The sequence below is a fragment of the Corapipo altera genome, unplaced genomic scaffold (assembly GCF_003945725.1).
Source record: "Corapipo altera isolate COAL_440 unplaced genomic scaffold, ASM394572v1 343, whole genome shotgun sequence".
In the NCBI taxonomy this organism is placed as follows: domain Eukaryota; kingdom Metazoa; phylum Chordata; class Aves; order Passeriformes; family Pipridae; genus Corapipo; species Corapipo altera.
Window position 1 is genome coordinate 5743851 of NW_020884913.1, and position 18175 is coordinate 5762025.

The following is an 18175-nucleotide window of genomic DNA, read 5'->3' on the forward strand; positions in this document are numbered from 1 at the left end:
GGGCGAGCGGCCCCGCCGGCAGCGCCCGGCGCGGCGGGTGAGTACGGGCCGGGCGGCGGGGCAGGGCCGGGCTCCAGCCCGCCGGGGAGCGCGGCCGGGGAGCCCTCATCTCGGCTACCGTGGCGGGAGGAGGCCCGGAGGCGGAGCCGGCGGCGGTCCCGCAGCCCCGCGGCCCCATTCCCCCGCACCGCGCTGGAGCGTTACCAAACAGCTTAGGAAGGAGAGGAAATTTAAAAAAAAAAAAAGGGCCAAAAAAAAAAAAAAAAGGGCGCTGCAAACACGTGCTGGCGGCTCGGATCAACGGCGGGGCTTCTCACGCTGCTGCGGGACGGGCTCCGGCTCGTAGCGGGCTCGGAGCATCCCCCGGGCACAGCGGGCAGCCAGGCCGGGGGGCTCCCGGCGGTGCCCTGGAGCTGCGGGAGCGCTCGGAGCAGCTGCACTTTCATCCACCGCGTAAAGGTTTAGTGTCTGGTCCCAAATTCTGGCTAATCCACCAGGTTTTGTGCAGACCCCGCTGGCAGCCGGGAGAGCAGCCCCCCGCTCAGCCGGTTGTTTGACACCTGCACCTATCTCCTGGCGGTGTTTTGATGACCAGAAGTTCGTGACACGCTTGGTTTTTGTCCCCAGACGTCCACCTGTTCTGCTTCCAAAAGCTGCGATCCGTTTAGTTCTTGGGTTCTGCTCTGTCTGTTGTTCCGGAGCTTTCTCCTATCAGGGTAGCACGGGCCATTACTGATAAGGAAAAGCCTAATGAATCCCAGTTAAAAATACATAAAGCATGAGAAGTTTGTCTTAGATGATATGATCTACCCAGAAGATTGGTAGAGAGGAAGGAAAAATCCACGGGAAGGAACGGACAGTGTTTTAATTACCCATTTAAATCTCACTGAGTTTTCACAGGAAATTTTGTGCAACAGAAGAGTTTCTTTAAGTTTGCCTAATCAGTCTAAAAAGTTACCAAGATAGCAGCAGAGAGCATAAGCACCCATCCATCTTCCTGAGGCAGCTACCAAGTAATAGATATTTTCACACTTTCTGAGAAAAGGAGGCTACCAAGGCATGCTTGTCCAAAATCATATTATTTCCCCCAACAATTGTAGAATAAAGCTCCTGGTTGAACAGACAGCTCATACACAATGAGGTACAATAGCATAGTAGTACACAAGCTCTGTGAAACACTTTAGGTTACTTAGAAATGTGGGTTTCTATATAAACAAACTGTTACTCAACAGCTGCTGTACTGCATTAAACTGCAGGGCTTGCTGAGATATAGCAAAATGTGAATAACCTAGCAAGCAAACTAAATTTACTTTCCAAGAAGCCTACTTACTGTAGGCATACATAAAAATAGCTACACGATGCTGGTTTTATGCAAGATATATTTTGTTCTCTAGAGGAGTGGTTTATATGTCTCTCCTATCTTTTACTCAAGCATATTAAAAAAATTTACATAATATTCTTCTTAACCAGGCCTCTTCAATAAACACCTCGCCAACATTTTTTACCTGATGAGAGGATTAAGATATTAGTGCTTTTAGCCTCAGTCACAAAACAAATCAATATTGCTGCTCAGTTGGAACCAAAAAAACCAAACCTTCGTCCTCTAATCTTCACATTGTAGCTCTGTTTATGTCTCTGTACCTCAGAGTCCTCTCTCAGTCCTACCCAAACTAGGGGCTGGAAGCCACCACAACACTCAAAGACCTGCCTGCCCCAGGCAGAAGCACAGCCCAAGTTAGGAAGAGGTGGGTTGGGAGGGTTTATATCTCCCTGTGGCTGGGTGGGAGCAGGGCCAGGGGCCACAGGGGATTGGCCAAAAGACAAATCCTTCTGTAGGACTGGGCCAAAGAGATTGTCCTGGGCTCAGGCAGCATCGTCCTGCACCCAGAGCTGTGGGAGCAGAGTTTGCTTGGGGTGGGAGGGGTTGACATCTGTGATAATGCATGGGACAGTTTGTACACTAAATAGGGCACTTGGGATCTCTGGAATGCTCATGAGTGAATAGTGGAGACAAGTTCTTAAGGAGCTGCTGTTTCACAGTAGAGTGAGGCAGCTCACTGCCCTATTTCTAGGCACTGTTCATCCTACAGGTGTTCATCATAAAACTTTCATGGGGCTTGTTGTGAGAGTAACAAAATACACAATCTGCTGAACTGCTCAGTGCCTTTTGTACAGAAGGGCTGTGCTGTGCTTTGAATGAAAGTATGAGCTTGATCTTAATGGCCTTCAGGTGCTGGGCCTGCTCTGGGGAACTCCCAGAAAACACCTTCCCATGGCATGGTGTTTTTTAAGTATCTCCAAATGGCAAATGCTGGTGTAAGAATGTTTTGGGGTTTTTTTCCTAGATTTGCTATCAACTATGTGTACAGCACCCTTATTTATAAACTGGAATGGAGAGAAAAAAGCTGCACTTTTATCTGTCAGTCAGTGCATATCAGCAAAAATTGGTTTGCTAGAAATTCCTATAAATACAGCACAAGCTTTTTCATTTTATTTTGGGCCACTGCCTTTTTGTGTTTTTTTTCTAGGATTTCAGGATTATTCCTTTTTAAAGGGAGGTAGTTATACAATCCTGATTACCATAATAACCAATGCCATGATGATGAATGACAGCTGTCACTTCTGCTGTAAAGTTTCTAGTTGTCATTCAAGACGTGGTGCTTCAATACAGATGATGTCTCATCCTTCTGTGGGAGCTGGAGGGGCTCTTACACCTTTCAGAATTGTGCCTTTTGTTGCATTTTTCACTTTGATCAGGCTCTCCACATGCTATGTCTTTCTGTGGCAGGCAGTACCTGAAGCAGAAAAAATAAAGCAATCCTTTAATTCCCAAACACTCTTTTCTCTTTTTAACCAAGTGAGGAAATATGAACACAGCAAATATTTTTCAGATTTACAGTACCTTAATTTGAAACAGTATCAGCCCCTGTGGAAACAGTAGGGTAGACTAAACTAGTTTGATCATTCTTTTGATCATATTTCTTTTGATCAATCGCTTCTCAACTCACCAGAACAAAATTAAAACAAAAATAAAAGCGTTCTTTCAATTGTGGGACATCTTGTTTGACCAATCCTTATCTTGCAAGTAAACAAGGTCTGACTCTTACAAGTGTTCCAAAGTCATTCCTTACTCCCTTCTCCCTCTTTGTTGCTCAGGTTTCATTTTAAGCCACAGCTGTCTTTTGAAACAGTCCAATGTGCAAGTCCTGAATGTGCTGAAGAAAGAAGGAAGGAGTCAGAGATATTTTTTTATTGGAAAGCTCTCAGCAAGTAAGGTTAAAACAAAGAATAATTTCACCTCCAAAAGGCACACTTGTAAGTTGAAGACAAACTTTTAAGTTCATTTCAAGTTTAATCCTGTTCCTAAATCAATGTAGAACAGATCTCTTTCCGAATCTTCTGAATTTAGGAAGGGAAGCAGAGCCTCTGTGAAATCAGCTCCTGATTCTTCCCAGCCAGGCTCAAATGAGATATTTGATTGCTGCTGAGTTGATAATACTTAGCACATATACAACACCAATTCAGAAGATCTCACTTTACAGATACTAATACATTTACTTCACAGTCTCCCTCTTAAGCAGATATGGATATCCCTGTCTGCAGTCTGAGGTTATTGAGGCAGAGAATGTTTAGCTGGCCCAAATTTTTTTTCACAAGCACATACTGAAGCCAAGAAGTGTGGCTGCCAGCTCCCTTGCTGTAATTATTCTGTGCTCTCAGTGGGTCTCAAAGCAATTCACAGTATCACTTGATGCACCTTTGGAAGCCCATTTGTCAGCAGATGTGCCTTTGTTGCAAATTATCAGGCAGACATCAGCTCCTCATGAGTAGGAGACCGTATGGTTCTGCTGATATCAAAACAATCAGCCCAAATCGAAGCCATTTTCTCCAAGGCAGCTGCTTTTTTTGGTTATTATCTGTTCCCCCGTGTTTCTATTCTTGGTGACAGATCAGGCTTCTGTTCTTGAGGAATTCACTTTTGGCAGCAAGAAATGTTCACACTCCCCATCATTTTTCATAGACTAATCAGTGTTGGGAACTTTCAGTAAGTAACATGAAAGCATCAGTGATTGAACACTTTAGGGAAAACAGTATCATTAGGTTGATTTATTTTTCTCCCTAAAGACAGCAGCTTCTGAAACACATTTTATTTCCAAGTGTCTATAGATTCTACAATTGTCTGATCTTTCTGTTTGCTAGTTGTTTTGTAAGTTCTGTAAGTAATATATCATGCTGTATAGTTTCTTATTGAATTTCAACACTGATACCTCATACTGATGTTGTGAGGTTTGGTTGAGTTATTGTGGTTTGAAATCCTTGGATTTCAAAGGAGAATCTGAACCATAATATTTTTACCTATATAAATGCACTACCTGTGTAAGACAGTATTCTTCAAAAGGTGATTAGGTAAAGAAAAGAGGGAATGGACTCTTGTAAAGTTCTTCTTCTGCTGTTCAGAGGGATGTTTCAAACACTTGTTGGTACTCAGATCAAGCTACAAGAGTTATTCAGGGCACTTCCAAACAGAAATGAGTTTGTGGGGATGGGAATGTATTTTCTGATTTGAAAAGGGTATCAGGCAGTGAACTCATTAAGTCTTATAAAATAGAGATACTCTAAAGTGGATTGCACACCTCTCCCCACAGGTATGGGCTAGCATTGGCTGAGTTTGGCATACAGGACTTCCAGGCAATTGGCTTGCTGGTAGGGATATATGCACTGGATTGTTTGGTGAACCCTGTGTTTGATTTCACTCTTACCCAATGATTTGGAAATATTTCTCAGGCTGAATGCAACATGATGACACCTGAACACCACATCCAGCCATTTCCAGGTTTCACAAACTGCTCTAGGCATGAAAATCCCAAGGAGAATGGAGTGTGCTGGGAAAGTGGAAGGGGTAAACTGGCTGCACTGGGAGTCTGTGGTGTCTGATTAGAGCAACCACAGCTTCAGGCATCTCTGGTTGTCTGAATACTTGACGCCCTCTAACATGTTCCAGCAAAGCAGCCCCACTTCATTTCTGTCCTGCAGAGTGTAACATGTCGACGTGACTAATTGCCTGGGCAGACAGGAGAGAGATAAGAACAGGGAGGGCAGAGGGAGGCAGATATTCCAGTGTGGAATAGTAGTGCACAAAACTCCCAGGATGGGTGCAGAGGGTGGCAAGTCCCTGCAGCAGGGCAGGGATGATGGAGAGACATGTCTGGAGGTGGGAATTACAGGAGTCCCTGAAACAGAGGAGTCTGGGAGGGGAGCACACAAGGACCTTGTAGGGGCTGGAGTGAATGGATGCCCAACTCCACAGATCCACAGACTGCCCCCTGAATTTATTAGTTGCTTCAGCTTCATTGTGTGAAACTGTTTTCTGAGTGTTTGCAAGACCTCTGTAATGCATGTGAGGTTTTTAGTTGGAATGACATCATTCTTGCAGATGTTTTATTTTGATAAATTCTGCATTTGAAACCAAGCACACAAATCACATTTTATGTGGCTCCAGTGCCAGTCCGGGTGCAGAAATTGAGAGAGGTTGGTTTATCATTGTAGCCTGTCTTTGCTCTTGGCTTCAGTTATCCTGACACTAAGATATCCCAACCTACTGGGATTAGCTGTGTTTGGAATTCTTGGTTTTAAATGAAAACCTGTTGTAAATTTGAAAAATGGAAGATTCTCCTCATTTTGTGTATCCAGATTGGCACCAGAACGACTTACCTTCTTGCTTTTTCTGTGTGAAATGTCTGCAATCTAACCATTGCTGGTACCTTAAATTGGGGATGTGAGAAAAAACAAGCTGCTTCTGGGCTTCAGGTCAGTTTGTTAAAATTTTGGAGAAGCCCTGAGCATGTATGGTGATGAAGCAGTGCTACAGGCACCACTGATTATTTTCACAAGCTTTTGTTGTATTGTCCATTATAACAGCTTTTAGAATTTCTCTAAATAAGGAATATTCACTTTTTCCCACCAATCTTTCATCTTTTTAACACCCTTACTGTGTTTCCTGCTTCCTAGCACTGAAGGACTTCAGGGTGGCATTCCCAAGCAGGCTGATGATGTGCCTTGAACTCTAAGGAATGGCGTGTTTTGCATTCAGGATCACATTTCAGTTTGCTGCCTGAACCAGAATGTCACTGAGGGCAGTGCAGAAATCCGGCCTCCTGCTCAGTGCCTCCCTGCACAGCCCCCTGCCCTCCAGCCCACCCCAGCTGATGATCTGGGCTCCACGGGATGAGCACAAAGAGTCCAGGATGTTTTTTCTTGTTCTCCTTTTGTGACTTTGGCTTCCCAGTTACCCACTAGTGTCACAGATAACTGTGCTTTTGAAGTCCAGATCCAGAGAGAATTTCAGGGAATTAGCTTTGTTTGAACGAGTGAGAGCACAGTACCTAAGTCTTTAGTAGTTCTACTAATAAATCCTCTGTTGCAGGGGAGTAAGAAGAATCATGGATTTATTTCTTAGCTCTTTTATTGTTAGTGACCGTTTTCTCCTTAAAATCATCTCCTCTTGCCTTCCCTTCCCTTATACTGAAGTCACTCTCAAGTTAAAGGCAGAGGCTCTAAGCTGCTGTGTGCCAACACACAGAATTACATTTTCCTCCTTCCCACTCCCAAGCCTTTGCTGGGAGCTCTTTGTGAGCTTCCCTTCAGTAACTTTGTCTGATCCTCTCTTTGCAGTTGCTAATTGGACTGGCAGGGATATGAAGTGACTGCAAATAACTTCATTCCCTCGGTGTGTGCCCATAGGAAGGGTCACAGAACAGAAAAGCAGGGCAGAGTCCAGACTGGTGGCTCGTGCCAGCCGGCCTGGCAGCCAAAAAATGGCACTTGCAGGTGCTGGTTGTGGTGCTGCAGGCAGGGCTTTGATAACCAGCACTCTGAATACTGAATGTCTGCTCCTTCCCAGAATGCAGGTGCAGGGCTTGTCTGCAGGAGAGGAAGTTCTGAAATCTAACTCTGCAGAGTGGGAGAGTGACTTTCTGAATAAGCTCTGGATGCCTTTTGTTTCCTTGAAATGATGTGGCATTGTGGAGAGCTGTGCTGTGACTGCCACGAGGATGGGATCTGCAGAATCCGCCTTCTTTGAAGAAGGCAGTGTGGTATAGACCAGGGTGGTAAATCCCAGCTGGCAAAGGCCAATCCTGTTGGATCTGGGAGATGTGTGGGTGGTTTGGGTTGATTTGCATATCTAGCTGCTTCCTTGTTTGTTTGGATTTAGGAGAAGTCTGTGTCCAAGCCCTGAGCTTGTGTATGATATTAAAAAATAGAACCAGGAGTTGCTAACCAACAAAAAGACTTTCCCAAGACAATCATAACATAATCTTATAATCTCTCATTGTGTTTATATGCAAGAGAATCCTCTAGAGCAATACACAGATCATTTGTTTTGACCAGAAAAGGCATTTTGCATATGTGGCAGGAGAACAAATTTGTGCTATGGCAGATAAAAAGGGGAGGATGAGCTGGAAGAAATTCCAGAGCTGCTTCCTACCTCAGTTCTGTTAGAGTCCCAGTTTTGCTACAAAGAGAAAAGATCCCTGGTCATCTGGAGTTGTTTTTAGGATTTCTGGCCTACTCATTGGTGGTCAGATCCATGCTCAGCCCAAAAGCAGAGCCCTGTCAAAGGTTGGATGTGTTGTTCAGCAAAGGGGAGTATCATTACTGCTGGCTCCATTAGAGATTAGCTGGACAAAGCTCCTGGTAGATAAGGGTAACAAGACAAATAGCCCTGGGTGACAGCATGCTCCAACACCTGGTGGAATCCAGTGCTCTGTCAGCTTTTTTTGGAGGCTTGCCCAAAAGCCTGTCAAGGCTGCAATAATACTCTTACTCTGTGCTGCAGGGAACTTAATTCACCTACTGATACACAAAAACTGATGCCAGTTTTTGGGCAGACTCAAGCTAATGAGGTCAGTTCTGAGTATGGGGTGGGTTGATGTACTATTAGAAGAGCTTTCAGCTCCCTGGTTTTCCTTCTTTTAGAGACCAATGCTGTAATTTGAATGTTGTGAATTCCATCACTTTCTTGTCCTAAAGGAAGCGATGTGGGAGACTGACTGACTGCTTCCCCTTCTGTTTCCTCAGATGGTGATGTGGTAAATGTAGCCAAGCTCTTCTCTGCGTAGGAGACATTCTCCCCTGAGGAGCAGTCCCCCTTCTGCTGGACATGCTCACAGAACTGCATAGCCATGGACCTCAAGGAGAAGTGTCAGGTAGGTTTCCTGATAAGGGTCACACCCGACTTAAATGTGAGTCCTTTCAATTGTCTTTCATTATTTTGGGTCAAGACTCCCCATTTGGCATTGTTGTTGTATGGTTTCATATTAATCTGTGGTTAGTATCAAAGTTGAGAGTTCTGTCACCTTCACATCCCTAGGGATGGACGTGCTCGTATCAGAAGGGGAATCCTTTGCAGGCTGGGACTGAGGCACCACAGTGGAACAACACAGGTGAGGTGTGCACTGTCACACCTGCTGTGTTTTTCTTGAGCTCTAAGGTAGGGCTTCGTTCCCCTGGACACTCAACTCAGCTTTATTTGAGGGGCTGAATTCCCTGAGAAGATTTTTTAAATAAACTGAAGCAATAAAATCATCTGAGTCCAGTTTTTCTGGTGGCAACTTGGGGTCTCAGCTGGCTCTGATGAGAGAACATTCTTGGTTTTCCTCTTTGGTGTCCCTCTCCCCACCACACCATGAGCTTTTGTCTGGTGGGTGTCTGTTTTTCTCTTTGCATCCCTTCCTTGCTGTCTTGTTTATGGTGCTTCCAGCAGCAAGGAGTGGTTTTGTTCATTAGTGCAAAGTACCTATTAGGGAATCACCTAAACTCAGATCAGCTCTAAAAGGTACTACAGCAGTGTCAGTGACTTAAAAAGGTCAGTTTTCCACATCAGCTCTGGCACTTGCCTACTCACTGCTTCTTTGCTGGGTGTCTCTTCTGAGCTGTGCTGGACCAGGAAGGCCTGGGCTCACTCCTGCCCAAACCTCTTGGTGCTGCTGTGCTCAGAGGATGTGTTTGAACTATGTTGTTTTGTATCAAATTGCTGTATTACTACGGAGGTAACATTCCAGTGAGGATGATTATCTAATTATTCCCTTGTTAGTGACATCATGGGCTGATCTGGTATTGATCATTTAAAGGGATGACGCAGGGGTGTGTTCTGTGCAGGATCTGAGAGCACCAAAGAGAGCAGGTCACAGTGGGGACACCGTCACTGTAGGTCACTATTTTTAGTTCATCTCTGCCTTTCCCTTCTGACATTCTCCACTGCACAAGGCAGGAAGAGCAGATCAAATTGCTGGGCAGGCAGCAGCGTGGACAGTGTTGTAACAGACCTTTGAAAGGCCTGTTGGAAAGTGTCCTGACAAGGAGATTACAGGGGTAATCATGGTGTTCTCAAATCCTAACCTCCCCTCCTGACTTCCTGAAGTTTTTTCTCCCTCCTTTCTGAATGGGAATTAAAAGGGAAGGCAGGAGATCACCATGCTCTTCTCAATAGCATTTTAAAAAACCCACAGATACATCCACCTGCTTTTACAAGTTGTTTTGTTAGCAATCCCATGGCAGGGAGTTGGAGCTAGATGGTCTTTAAGGTCCCCTCCAACCCCAATCATTCTGTGATTCTATGTTTCTGTATTATTTGGGGTTAAGGAGTTTGCTCCTTTTTTTTTTTTTAATACTGCAGATCCTTGTTTCATCCCCTTTAAGAAAGAATCCATCTTCTTTTCCAAAGTGAAGAACTTGGACACGTATATACTGATAAGGGAACAAATTAACCTGCTTTGTAACCTCAGTAGTAAATCTGATGTGCTAGGTTTATTTTAAAATGCTAAAAATAAAATGAACCCAAGTGAAAACATCAGTCCCAAATTGAGTAGAGAGCAATCTCTTTGCTCTAATATATGTGTGTGATGAAGAGTTAGCACTCCTGGAGCAGGAGATGTGCTCAGAGTGCTGCTGCAGCACGGGCATCTGTCACTCAGATGAGAGACTTGTCCTCTGGCCCCAGTCAGCTAATAAGTTCCATTGTCAGAGATGGCTGAGATCAGTCTGTCAGGTGTAATGTAGGCTGCCTTCCAGTTTTTGCCAGAAGCCAGACACCGCAGAGAAAGGCAGAGAGTATTTTAGGAGCAGTGCCAAAACCTTCTTAAATTAAATGTGCTGCTATCTTGTTCTTTCTCCTCTTCTCCTGACTTTTTAATTTTCCGTGTGTTTCTGAAGTGAATCTAATCCTTGTGAAAGGTGCCAGAATATCTGCTCCAAGACCACTCAGCACATATGGACACAGAGAGCAGCACTGATGGCCACAGGACAGGGAGGATCCTGAGTTTGCATTGTGTCAGACGTAGGCTGTGTTTGCAGCAACACAACTATTAAAAATTATTGACATCATCCATTCCACAGTTACCCATAACAACTGAGCTGTATTATCCAGTGTAATTGCTGCAGCCTGGATACAGCACCGTGCCTCCTGGCCAGAGCCTGGAAATGTATTCAGGGAGCCTGTGCTGTGCTCCACGTCACTCCAGCTCCAGCACTGTCGGTCCTTGTTCCAGGTTGCTTAACAAGAACTGCAGTCCTACCTTTAGACTGAAAAGTAGCCCAAGTCCTTTGCCTCTTCTCATCCTGCCAGTGACTGTGTCTCTGTTTTTATTCCCTGCTGTTCTCTAAAACCTCTTTTTCCAAGGGCTTTTTCACAAACTGATCCTTTTTCCACAGGTGTCTCTTGTCTGTGCTGCAGTTTTTGTGTAGGTCAGTCCCTGCCTTTATACTCAGCCTTCTATTTCAAATCCCAGTTTTATCTTCAGATCACAAGTTTTCATTTTTTACTCTTCCATTGTGTTATTTAATGCACAAATGCATATTCAGATGCAATTTCTGATACCAGTTGATATCAGAAGGAAACTACATAGTGCAAATTACTGCCCTACACAAAACACTTTAGAACAAGGTCTCCCAGCAGTGGGGTAAATGAGAAGAGGCAATTTGATCCACTTCCATTTGTGTTCATGACCAAAGCTGGAGGTTTTGAGGTGGGAGAAAGTTGTGTTGGGACTTCTTAATTGCAGGCAGCACAAGGGTTGTTCCTGGTATTGCACTGTCACAGGCAAATTGTTTTATTCACTTTCATCCCAGTCTCCAGCAGGTGCAGAGCCATGGAAAACAATAGGAAGCAATATCGTAAAGGGAGGGTGTTACATGTATGTTGTGTGAGGGTTTGTCCACTCTTACCTCATCTTGTTGTTTTTAATCCCTTCTTTTTTTCTCTCCTTTTTTCTTTGTGTTGAAGGGAGTAGGTGAGTACTTTCTTAGCAGGAAAGGAGGAAGGAAGGAAGGAAGGAAAAATTGTGCCATTAGGACATTTTGTTCCTCTCTGCGGTTTAAAATTGTTGTCTAGGAAACAAAATGCCCTGCAAAAGGATGAAGGTTGCCTTGGCTCTTTCTCCCCCTGCTTTCTCCTGAAGTTACATTAAATAAATACAAAGTGTCTGCTTCCCTTTAGCTTTGGCTCCAAGAGCTTTGTGAGGTTACACACTGATGTGTAACTCAGCACACAGGTGATAACGAGACCCTGTGTGGGGTTTATTGTAAATACTGAGGCCTCTTAATCTCTGCAGTTCTGGCTTTAAACACAGAATATGGGCTGTGCCTGTTGAGGCATTTGAATCTCAGGGCTGGACAGGAAGTGAAGAGCTTGTCCAGGGAGGGCAGGTGAGTCCTGACACCTGTGCATGGTCTTCAGAGCTGCAGGGTGTGCTGAGCCTGGCAGCCTTTGCAGTGCCTGTTCCGTTTGGTACCAGCCATCTGATCCTTGGCACACTACTTATGTGGTGCTTGGCTGGGCCAGTTCTTTACCCCTTTCTGTGTGGAATGAAAGTACTTGTTTTAGTGATTGCTCTGTAGAACCGGGAAGCCCCAGACAGAATTAGGACAGCACTGAAGTGGGAGCTGTATAAAACCTCACTTATAAATGTGCATCCCTCCAAAAATGAGAAGGAAGCATTCCTGTAAAAGATGAGAAGGAGAGAGAAGGCTCATTCCTTCTTCATGTTTTTATCCCATTACCTGCTGTTGTACCCAGCCCTTCCTTGTCTTCACTAATCCTTTGCCTTCTGTCTGCCATGCCCAGGTAAACAGGGAGCCCCAGGCAAGGCTATGAAGAATTTACATGCACCTTTTAGTCGAGATTGTGTGGCTCAGGATGTATTGGATGCTCAGAGGGGCTTTTGCTGCATTGTCTATCAACAAGAGAAGAGGGGGGGAATCCTTCAGACTGGACTTGTAACTATCTCAACTTGTTTAAACAGCAAATGCTCATATTTTTGAACTGAGCTTGAATCCAGAGCTGTGGAGTCATCCGTGGGGAGTTAGTATTCACTCTGCCTCAATCTAGTCTTTTTCCTTGCCTGCTCAGGTGTTCTCTCCCCTGTGGTATATTTTATAGCACTTTGTCCTACCTAATTTGCCATCTGCTTTTCCACAGACCCCTCTCTGTCAGCATCAGCCCTTACTGTGCATGCATATGCAGCTCTGCAGGCGGGGAACCTGGGGATTCTGACTGCGTCGCTCCCTCTGTGAATGAACCATTCTTACAGACATCTGGTGCTATCCTGGGCAAACTTTCTTCTCTCTCTGCTTTCCCCCCCCCCCCCCTCCTTTCTATCCCTCATCCCCCACCCCCATCCACCGCCTCCTTGCTGGATCTGCAGCGTGACTGGAAACAGGCTGAATTAATCAGCAGACTGGTGCTTCACTCTGCTGCTTCTGTCTCATTCTCTGCAGCGCTGGGCTCTGCACAGTCTTGCTCTCTCTCCCTCTTTGCTCTCTCATTTTTGGAGAGCAGCAGCAGTGCAAGTTGCTGGGGAAGTGGTGCAGGAATTTAGCCCAGATGCTCTTCAAACAGGCCGATCTCTGGATCCCCAACCAAGGCAAATGTCGCAAAGTAAGTTCCTCTCCCTTAACATTTAATTTCAAAATGGCTTTCCCTGCCTCCCTCCCCAGCCTGCATCCTGCCTGATGTGTTGGTGCATGAAGGGCTTGGAGGTTTTGGAGAAGGAGATTATGGCAGGACATGAAGCAGTGAGTGATGATTTTAGCTGGGGAATAGCTTGTTGTTGGAGGTGGCGGGGAAAGAAACTGTTTTAAACTGCAAATTTAACCCCAGAACCAACAGGAGGGTCCAGACGGGATTTTAGCTGCGGACTCCTGCTTTGCTGCCCCTCTCCCTCATGACTTAAATTTGCCTGTTTCTTCTCTGGGCTTTGATCTGTAGCTGTTGGACCTCCTTATCCCTGTGAAGGAAGTCTCGCTGTGCACCTTCCAGGCTGTATCATAGTTTTAGTCCCCAAAGTCTTCAGCTGAAGGAGCAGGGATAGAAAGGAAGCTAACGAGGGGATGAAAGATGTGCTGAAGTTGTGTGGATTTCTGAGCACTGCTGGCCTCTGGGAGGGGATTAGCATTCCCTGGAGTAAGCTCTGCACTGGCATAAAGCACTACACTGCATGTTGAAGCCAGGATAAATACAGACCCCTAACTGCTCTCCGAACTTGGAGGAATAATGCAACTGGCTAAATTACAGTAATTAAAGCTTAATAATTGTGCAGTACAGGTGAACTTCAAAGCACTGCATAAACCCTGCCTCATCCTGCCAGCAGCCTGGTGGGGCAAGTAACTATGGCTGGGGATTTGCTGCTGCAAACAGGACCAAAGGGACGGACCAAGGAATGTACAGTTCCAAACTGGGCTGTTTCCTGGGGAGCAGCTGCCTCTTTCTATGGAGCTGCTGCGGGGGAGAAACAAAGTCCTGGGCTTTGCATTACCTGTGTAGAAAGGTTGATTGTGCCTGTTGGCATCTTACTCTGTGCTTTATGGAGACCATAAACTGTGAATGTTGGTGTCTGGGTTAGAATGGACTCTGTTCACAGCGAAGTGCAGGGGTGATTCAGGAGGGTGGTAAGTGTTGCTTTGGCCAGATCTCAGGGATCTGTGCTCCTGCAGCTGTGCCTCTTTGCACAGTGAGTCTGCAGGCCCTGTGAGCCATGAGCTGTGGGGAACCTCAAAGCATCCACACTGGAGCCCCCACAGTCACCCAGTTACCACTGTGGGGGCTCCTTTGTCCTGGGGCAGCGGGAGGTCTGGGCTGCCTTTCATCCTGGGGCTGCAGAGGGAGGAAGGAGGCAGTTGCTGTCTATTCCTCTGTCCATTAACTTGGACACTGCTGTGCTGAAGACTTTGCTTGTTTCATTTGATTTGAGACCACCAACAGCTAAGCTGTGGCTGCCAACCTCGTGTGAGGTGCATTTAAAGCAAATTTAATAGCTGTGTTCCTTGTGCCTTCTGGTGCCTTTCCCAGCATGTCCAGTTTTAAAGGCAGTGGTCCCCACAGAGCCATGGTCTGCTTGGTGGAGCTGCCTGAATTGTGCAGATATCAACATATATTTCTTTTTTTCCTGTGCTTTCCAGTAGTGTTCAGGTGGGTTGGTCAATATTATAATCTTCACAATGACTGCAGTTGGTGGGGAGTTGGTAGTCCCATTATAGGGATGAGAAACTAAGGCACAGAGGAGTATCTGATTTTCCCACTGTGGTGCAGAAACTGGTGGCAGAAGGAGTTAGAGAATCCAGCTGTCCTGACAGTCCAGAGTCTTAAAAGTTCATCCTGTGGAGTGGGAATGTGTCAGGGGAGATGCTTCATGTAGCACGGGTCACTAGAGAAGCACTTTTGCTTGGAATCAGGGATAAGATCTCTTGGGAAAAGTAACCAGGAGAGCACCAAGAAAGACCAGTCTGTAATCAGGATCAAGGATTTTGGTAATAAAGGGAAACGGGTACATTGGCTTTGCTGGCTACATCTGTATCACTCTGGAGCAGGGATGTGCCATTTCAGGCAGTCCCAGCATTAACTCAGCAGCTACAGGTGTACAGAGCTGTACCATCCTGATGTGTGGTTTGCTTCAGAACAAGAATAAATCCCTCTCTAACAGTAGCCTGCTGTAAGAAATGCTATCCCAAGAAATTGTGTGCTGTCGTGTGTATGGTGCCTGCCATCCTCTCTGATCAGACCAAAAAAAACCCCAATGTGTCATACTGTGCCTTATCCTAATCAAGAATCTGACTTAGAGTACTAAATGCAAATATATTTGGTGGAGTTACTCTTTCTCATGTGTTTTTGAACCTACAAATCATGCTTACATTTCAGGAGGTGTAATCACTGACCTAGATTAATAGCCTGCAAAGTGTCATTGTTCAATTAAAGACTGCCTTCTTTCCCTGCTAAGGAAGGCAAAACAGCTCTTGGGAAAAGGAGGAACATTCTGCTGCCCAGTTTTCCACCTCCAGCTGTTGAAATCTGAAAAGCAGTTGAGCAGAGGTGTTATAAAAGGGGCCTAGTGGGTGCAGCCTGGAAAGGGGGAAACAATCTGATAGCTGCCTTGTAGAGGTTTTCCACCACTCTGAATCAGAGGGGTGGATCTGCAGTCTACGAAAATTGAAGCTTCTAGCAAATATTTTGTTTTCTATTCACTTATTTGTTTAAACAGTCTTTGTAAAGGCAGTTACATTCAAGTGTATAACAATCTTGTTGAGAAGCCCTTATTCTGCAAGAGACTGAAATCCACAGAGGATGGAGGATGATTCAACCCACTTTGCTCTGTAGAGCAAAGTATGTATTTGTGTTCCAGTGTTATTGTACAAAATGCTTGGTACATTTTATATCAACATTTAGTGGTACAACAAATAAATATGCTACTATGGATGTGTAATGGCTGTAGGAAAATATAAGAGGACTTAATTAGACTAATATTTTGTGTCCATTTCTCACCTTTATGCATTCTAACTCTGCTTGTCTGTTCCTCTGGAAGGAAGGTGCAAGACCTCTGTCTTTAATTGGATAGCAAAGACTGTGAGATAGCTGATAAACTTTCAAGGTGATCTTAAATGGTTCTATGTGTAAAAGAACAGGATATGAGTTTTAGGAAGAGAGATGGGTGTTGATGTTGTGTGAGGATGAAGGTGGGCTGCGGGAAGCAGACGTGGGTAGGTGGTGTTGCTCAGGAACAACTTCACTCCTTGTGGGAGGAAAAATCAAAAAGTAACCTGAACTTTTCCTGCCTATCAGCCTGAAAATGCTCCTGCAACCCCTGAGGAAGGCAAAGGAAACCTATTTGCCATGAGCCAGGCAAGGCTACAGGTTTAAACAAGCTCCTGGGTATTTGCCAACTAATTTACCCCTGTCAAACTATGGAGGGTCAACTGAAAGGAGAAGGCAAAGAAAAGTTTACAGACTCTGTGGCTCCCTGTCTCCTACCTCTGAGCTGCTTCTTGTTTCCTTCCTGAAGAGCCAAACCAGCTCCTAAACCTGGTCATTTGCTAGATCTATCTCAGGTTCCCTTTCCCTGGTGGTTGCAGGCAAGCCAAGCAGTAATTTAACATGTAGGATGTTTTTACTAAGAGTGGAGAAATTCACACGTCTTTTCATGCTCCCCTCCAGTCCACACCTCAACACATTCATTGCCTCTAGAAAATAAAATCACACGCACAACAAAATATCTCCTGCACTGTTTTCCCTTACCAGCCATCCTGCAGATCACAGCCCTTGGGAGCTGTGGTATCATCCACGAGGCAGAGGCTCGCAATCATCCCGTGTTTACTTGGCTGCAGCAGTGCCTCCCACACTGAGGCTGTGGTGGCCAGGGCAGGGGTCAGCACCAGAGGAGCCCTAAGTGCACTTAGAGGCTCGTGTGCTCTCCAGCCTCCTGAGGCAAAGGAGGAAGCAACTGCTCATTTTCTCCTTAGGACTTTTTGCCTTTAGGCACGGGCAAAAGGAAAGTACAGCCTTTTAAAATGTCTCCTGATACCCATCAGGGGTTTGCTTTCACTGTAACCTGGAATTTACTGTCTGCTTTTTCTTTTTTGTTCTTCAGAGGAAACCCTATGCTAAGGCAGCTGGGTTGGGAAGGTGTCTTGCTGTTTTTGTTTTGACCGGAAAATGAGCAGATTTCTCTTTGAATGTAGGTTTCCAAAGCAAAGATGTGAATGTTGAGGTTTTCATTAATGAACTGACACCTCCTGTGAATGGCTTCTTCACCCTGGGGTGCTCACCTCCTGTTTTGTAGCAGGAAGAGCACTTGCAGCTGATGAAAGGCTGGGAAGATCCCTCTGGGACAGCTTAAGAGTGCCTCGGTTTGCCATATACAAAGGTTTACTTTAGGGCATTTGAAAAACGTCTCATTAGCAGTTGATGACTTAGCAGGGCAGCTCTTGTTTCCAAAACCTAGAGCTGCCCCTTGCCAGGAGCTCAGGGTGGCTCTTCTTGCCTGTCCCTTTCATTTTGGGTCCAGGCTCTTTCCTTGGGTGCAGCAGGTGATCCGAGTCCCCTCCAGTCAACCCTCACTCACCCTATTGCAGTGTTTGCTTACCAGATTGGCTCTGCCTGCTTTGCCAAATACTCCATGTTTTAAGTGTCAGGATGGGTGTTTAACAGTCCCTACCCTTCCTGCCGTTCCTCCTTCCCAGCCCTGACACTCTGTGCTTGTCCTTCCTCACCTGCTACAGCCACCTTCCTTTGAGTTTGTCCTTGCCTTGACTGATACTACAGCAAACCAGTAATTCCTGTGTGAAGTCTGGAGCAGGTGTGCAAGTATTTCAGGAACCTTTTTGATTACCTCTGGCTTTGCTGCCTTTCTGTGCTCGCTGCCTGCTGTGCTGTGGCAGTTTCTCTTTCCAGGCACTGTGTGACTGTACAAGATGTTGGCATTAAGTGCAGCTTTCTTCTCATTTCTTCTGTAGCTTCTGATGTATCCATTGGAATCTGCTCAGTGTCTAAGCACACTTTGTTTTTCAGTCAAAGTCCCTCTTATTATTGCTGCCTTTCATTCTGTGTCTTTTATTTGTCTATCTGCTCTCCCTGTGTTGGAGAGGATGAGAATTTTTGAGGGTGCTTTGCTGTGCCCCACACAGGCAGCAGCCAGATGAGAGAGAAACCTGATTGTCTCTTGCTCCGTGTTGCTCTCAGACACTCCTGTTTGCAGCACTCTGTGGTGCAGCAGCAGGTCTGTTGCCAGCTCCAGTGCCTGGCATCTTCTCCTCTGGGAGTCTTTGAGAGACTCCTATGTTTAGTCCTGTGCTGATGTTACCTGGGCTGCTTCCAAGAACAACACAGAACTGCTTCCTCTATTCCTAAAAC

At 45.5% G+C, this 18175-nt stretch overlaps 1 protein-coding gene across 3 annotated transcripts in view; it reads left to right on the forward strand.

Moving 5' to 3' along the window:
* TMEM94 (transmembrane protein 94) overlaps positions 1-18175 on the forward strand; it is a 50310-nt gene continuing 32135 nt past the window's right edge. Inside the window, exons 1-2 of one of the 3 annotated variants that reach the window (XM_027654327.1) lie at positions 1-37; positions 8080-8207. In XM_027654327.1, the coding sequence (XP_027510128.1) occupies positions 8184-8207 (24 nt within the window). In that variant the 5' untranslated portion in view covers positions 1-37; positions 8080-8183. Of the gene's footprint in view, positions 38-8079; positions 8208-12758; positions 12935-18175 lie in introns of those variants that run through there. The other 2 variants (XM_027654326.1, XM_027654325.1) reach the window with 2 other exon arrangements.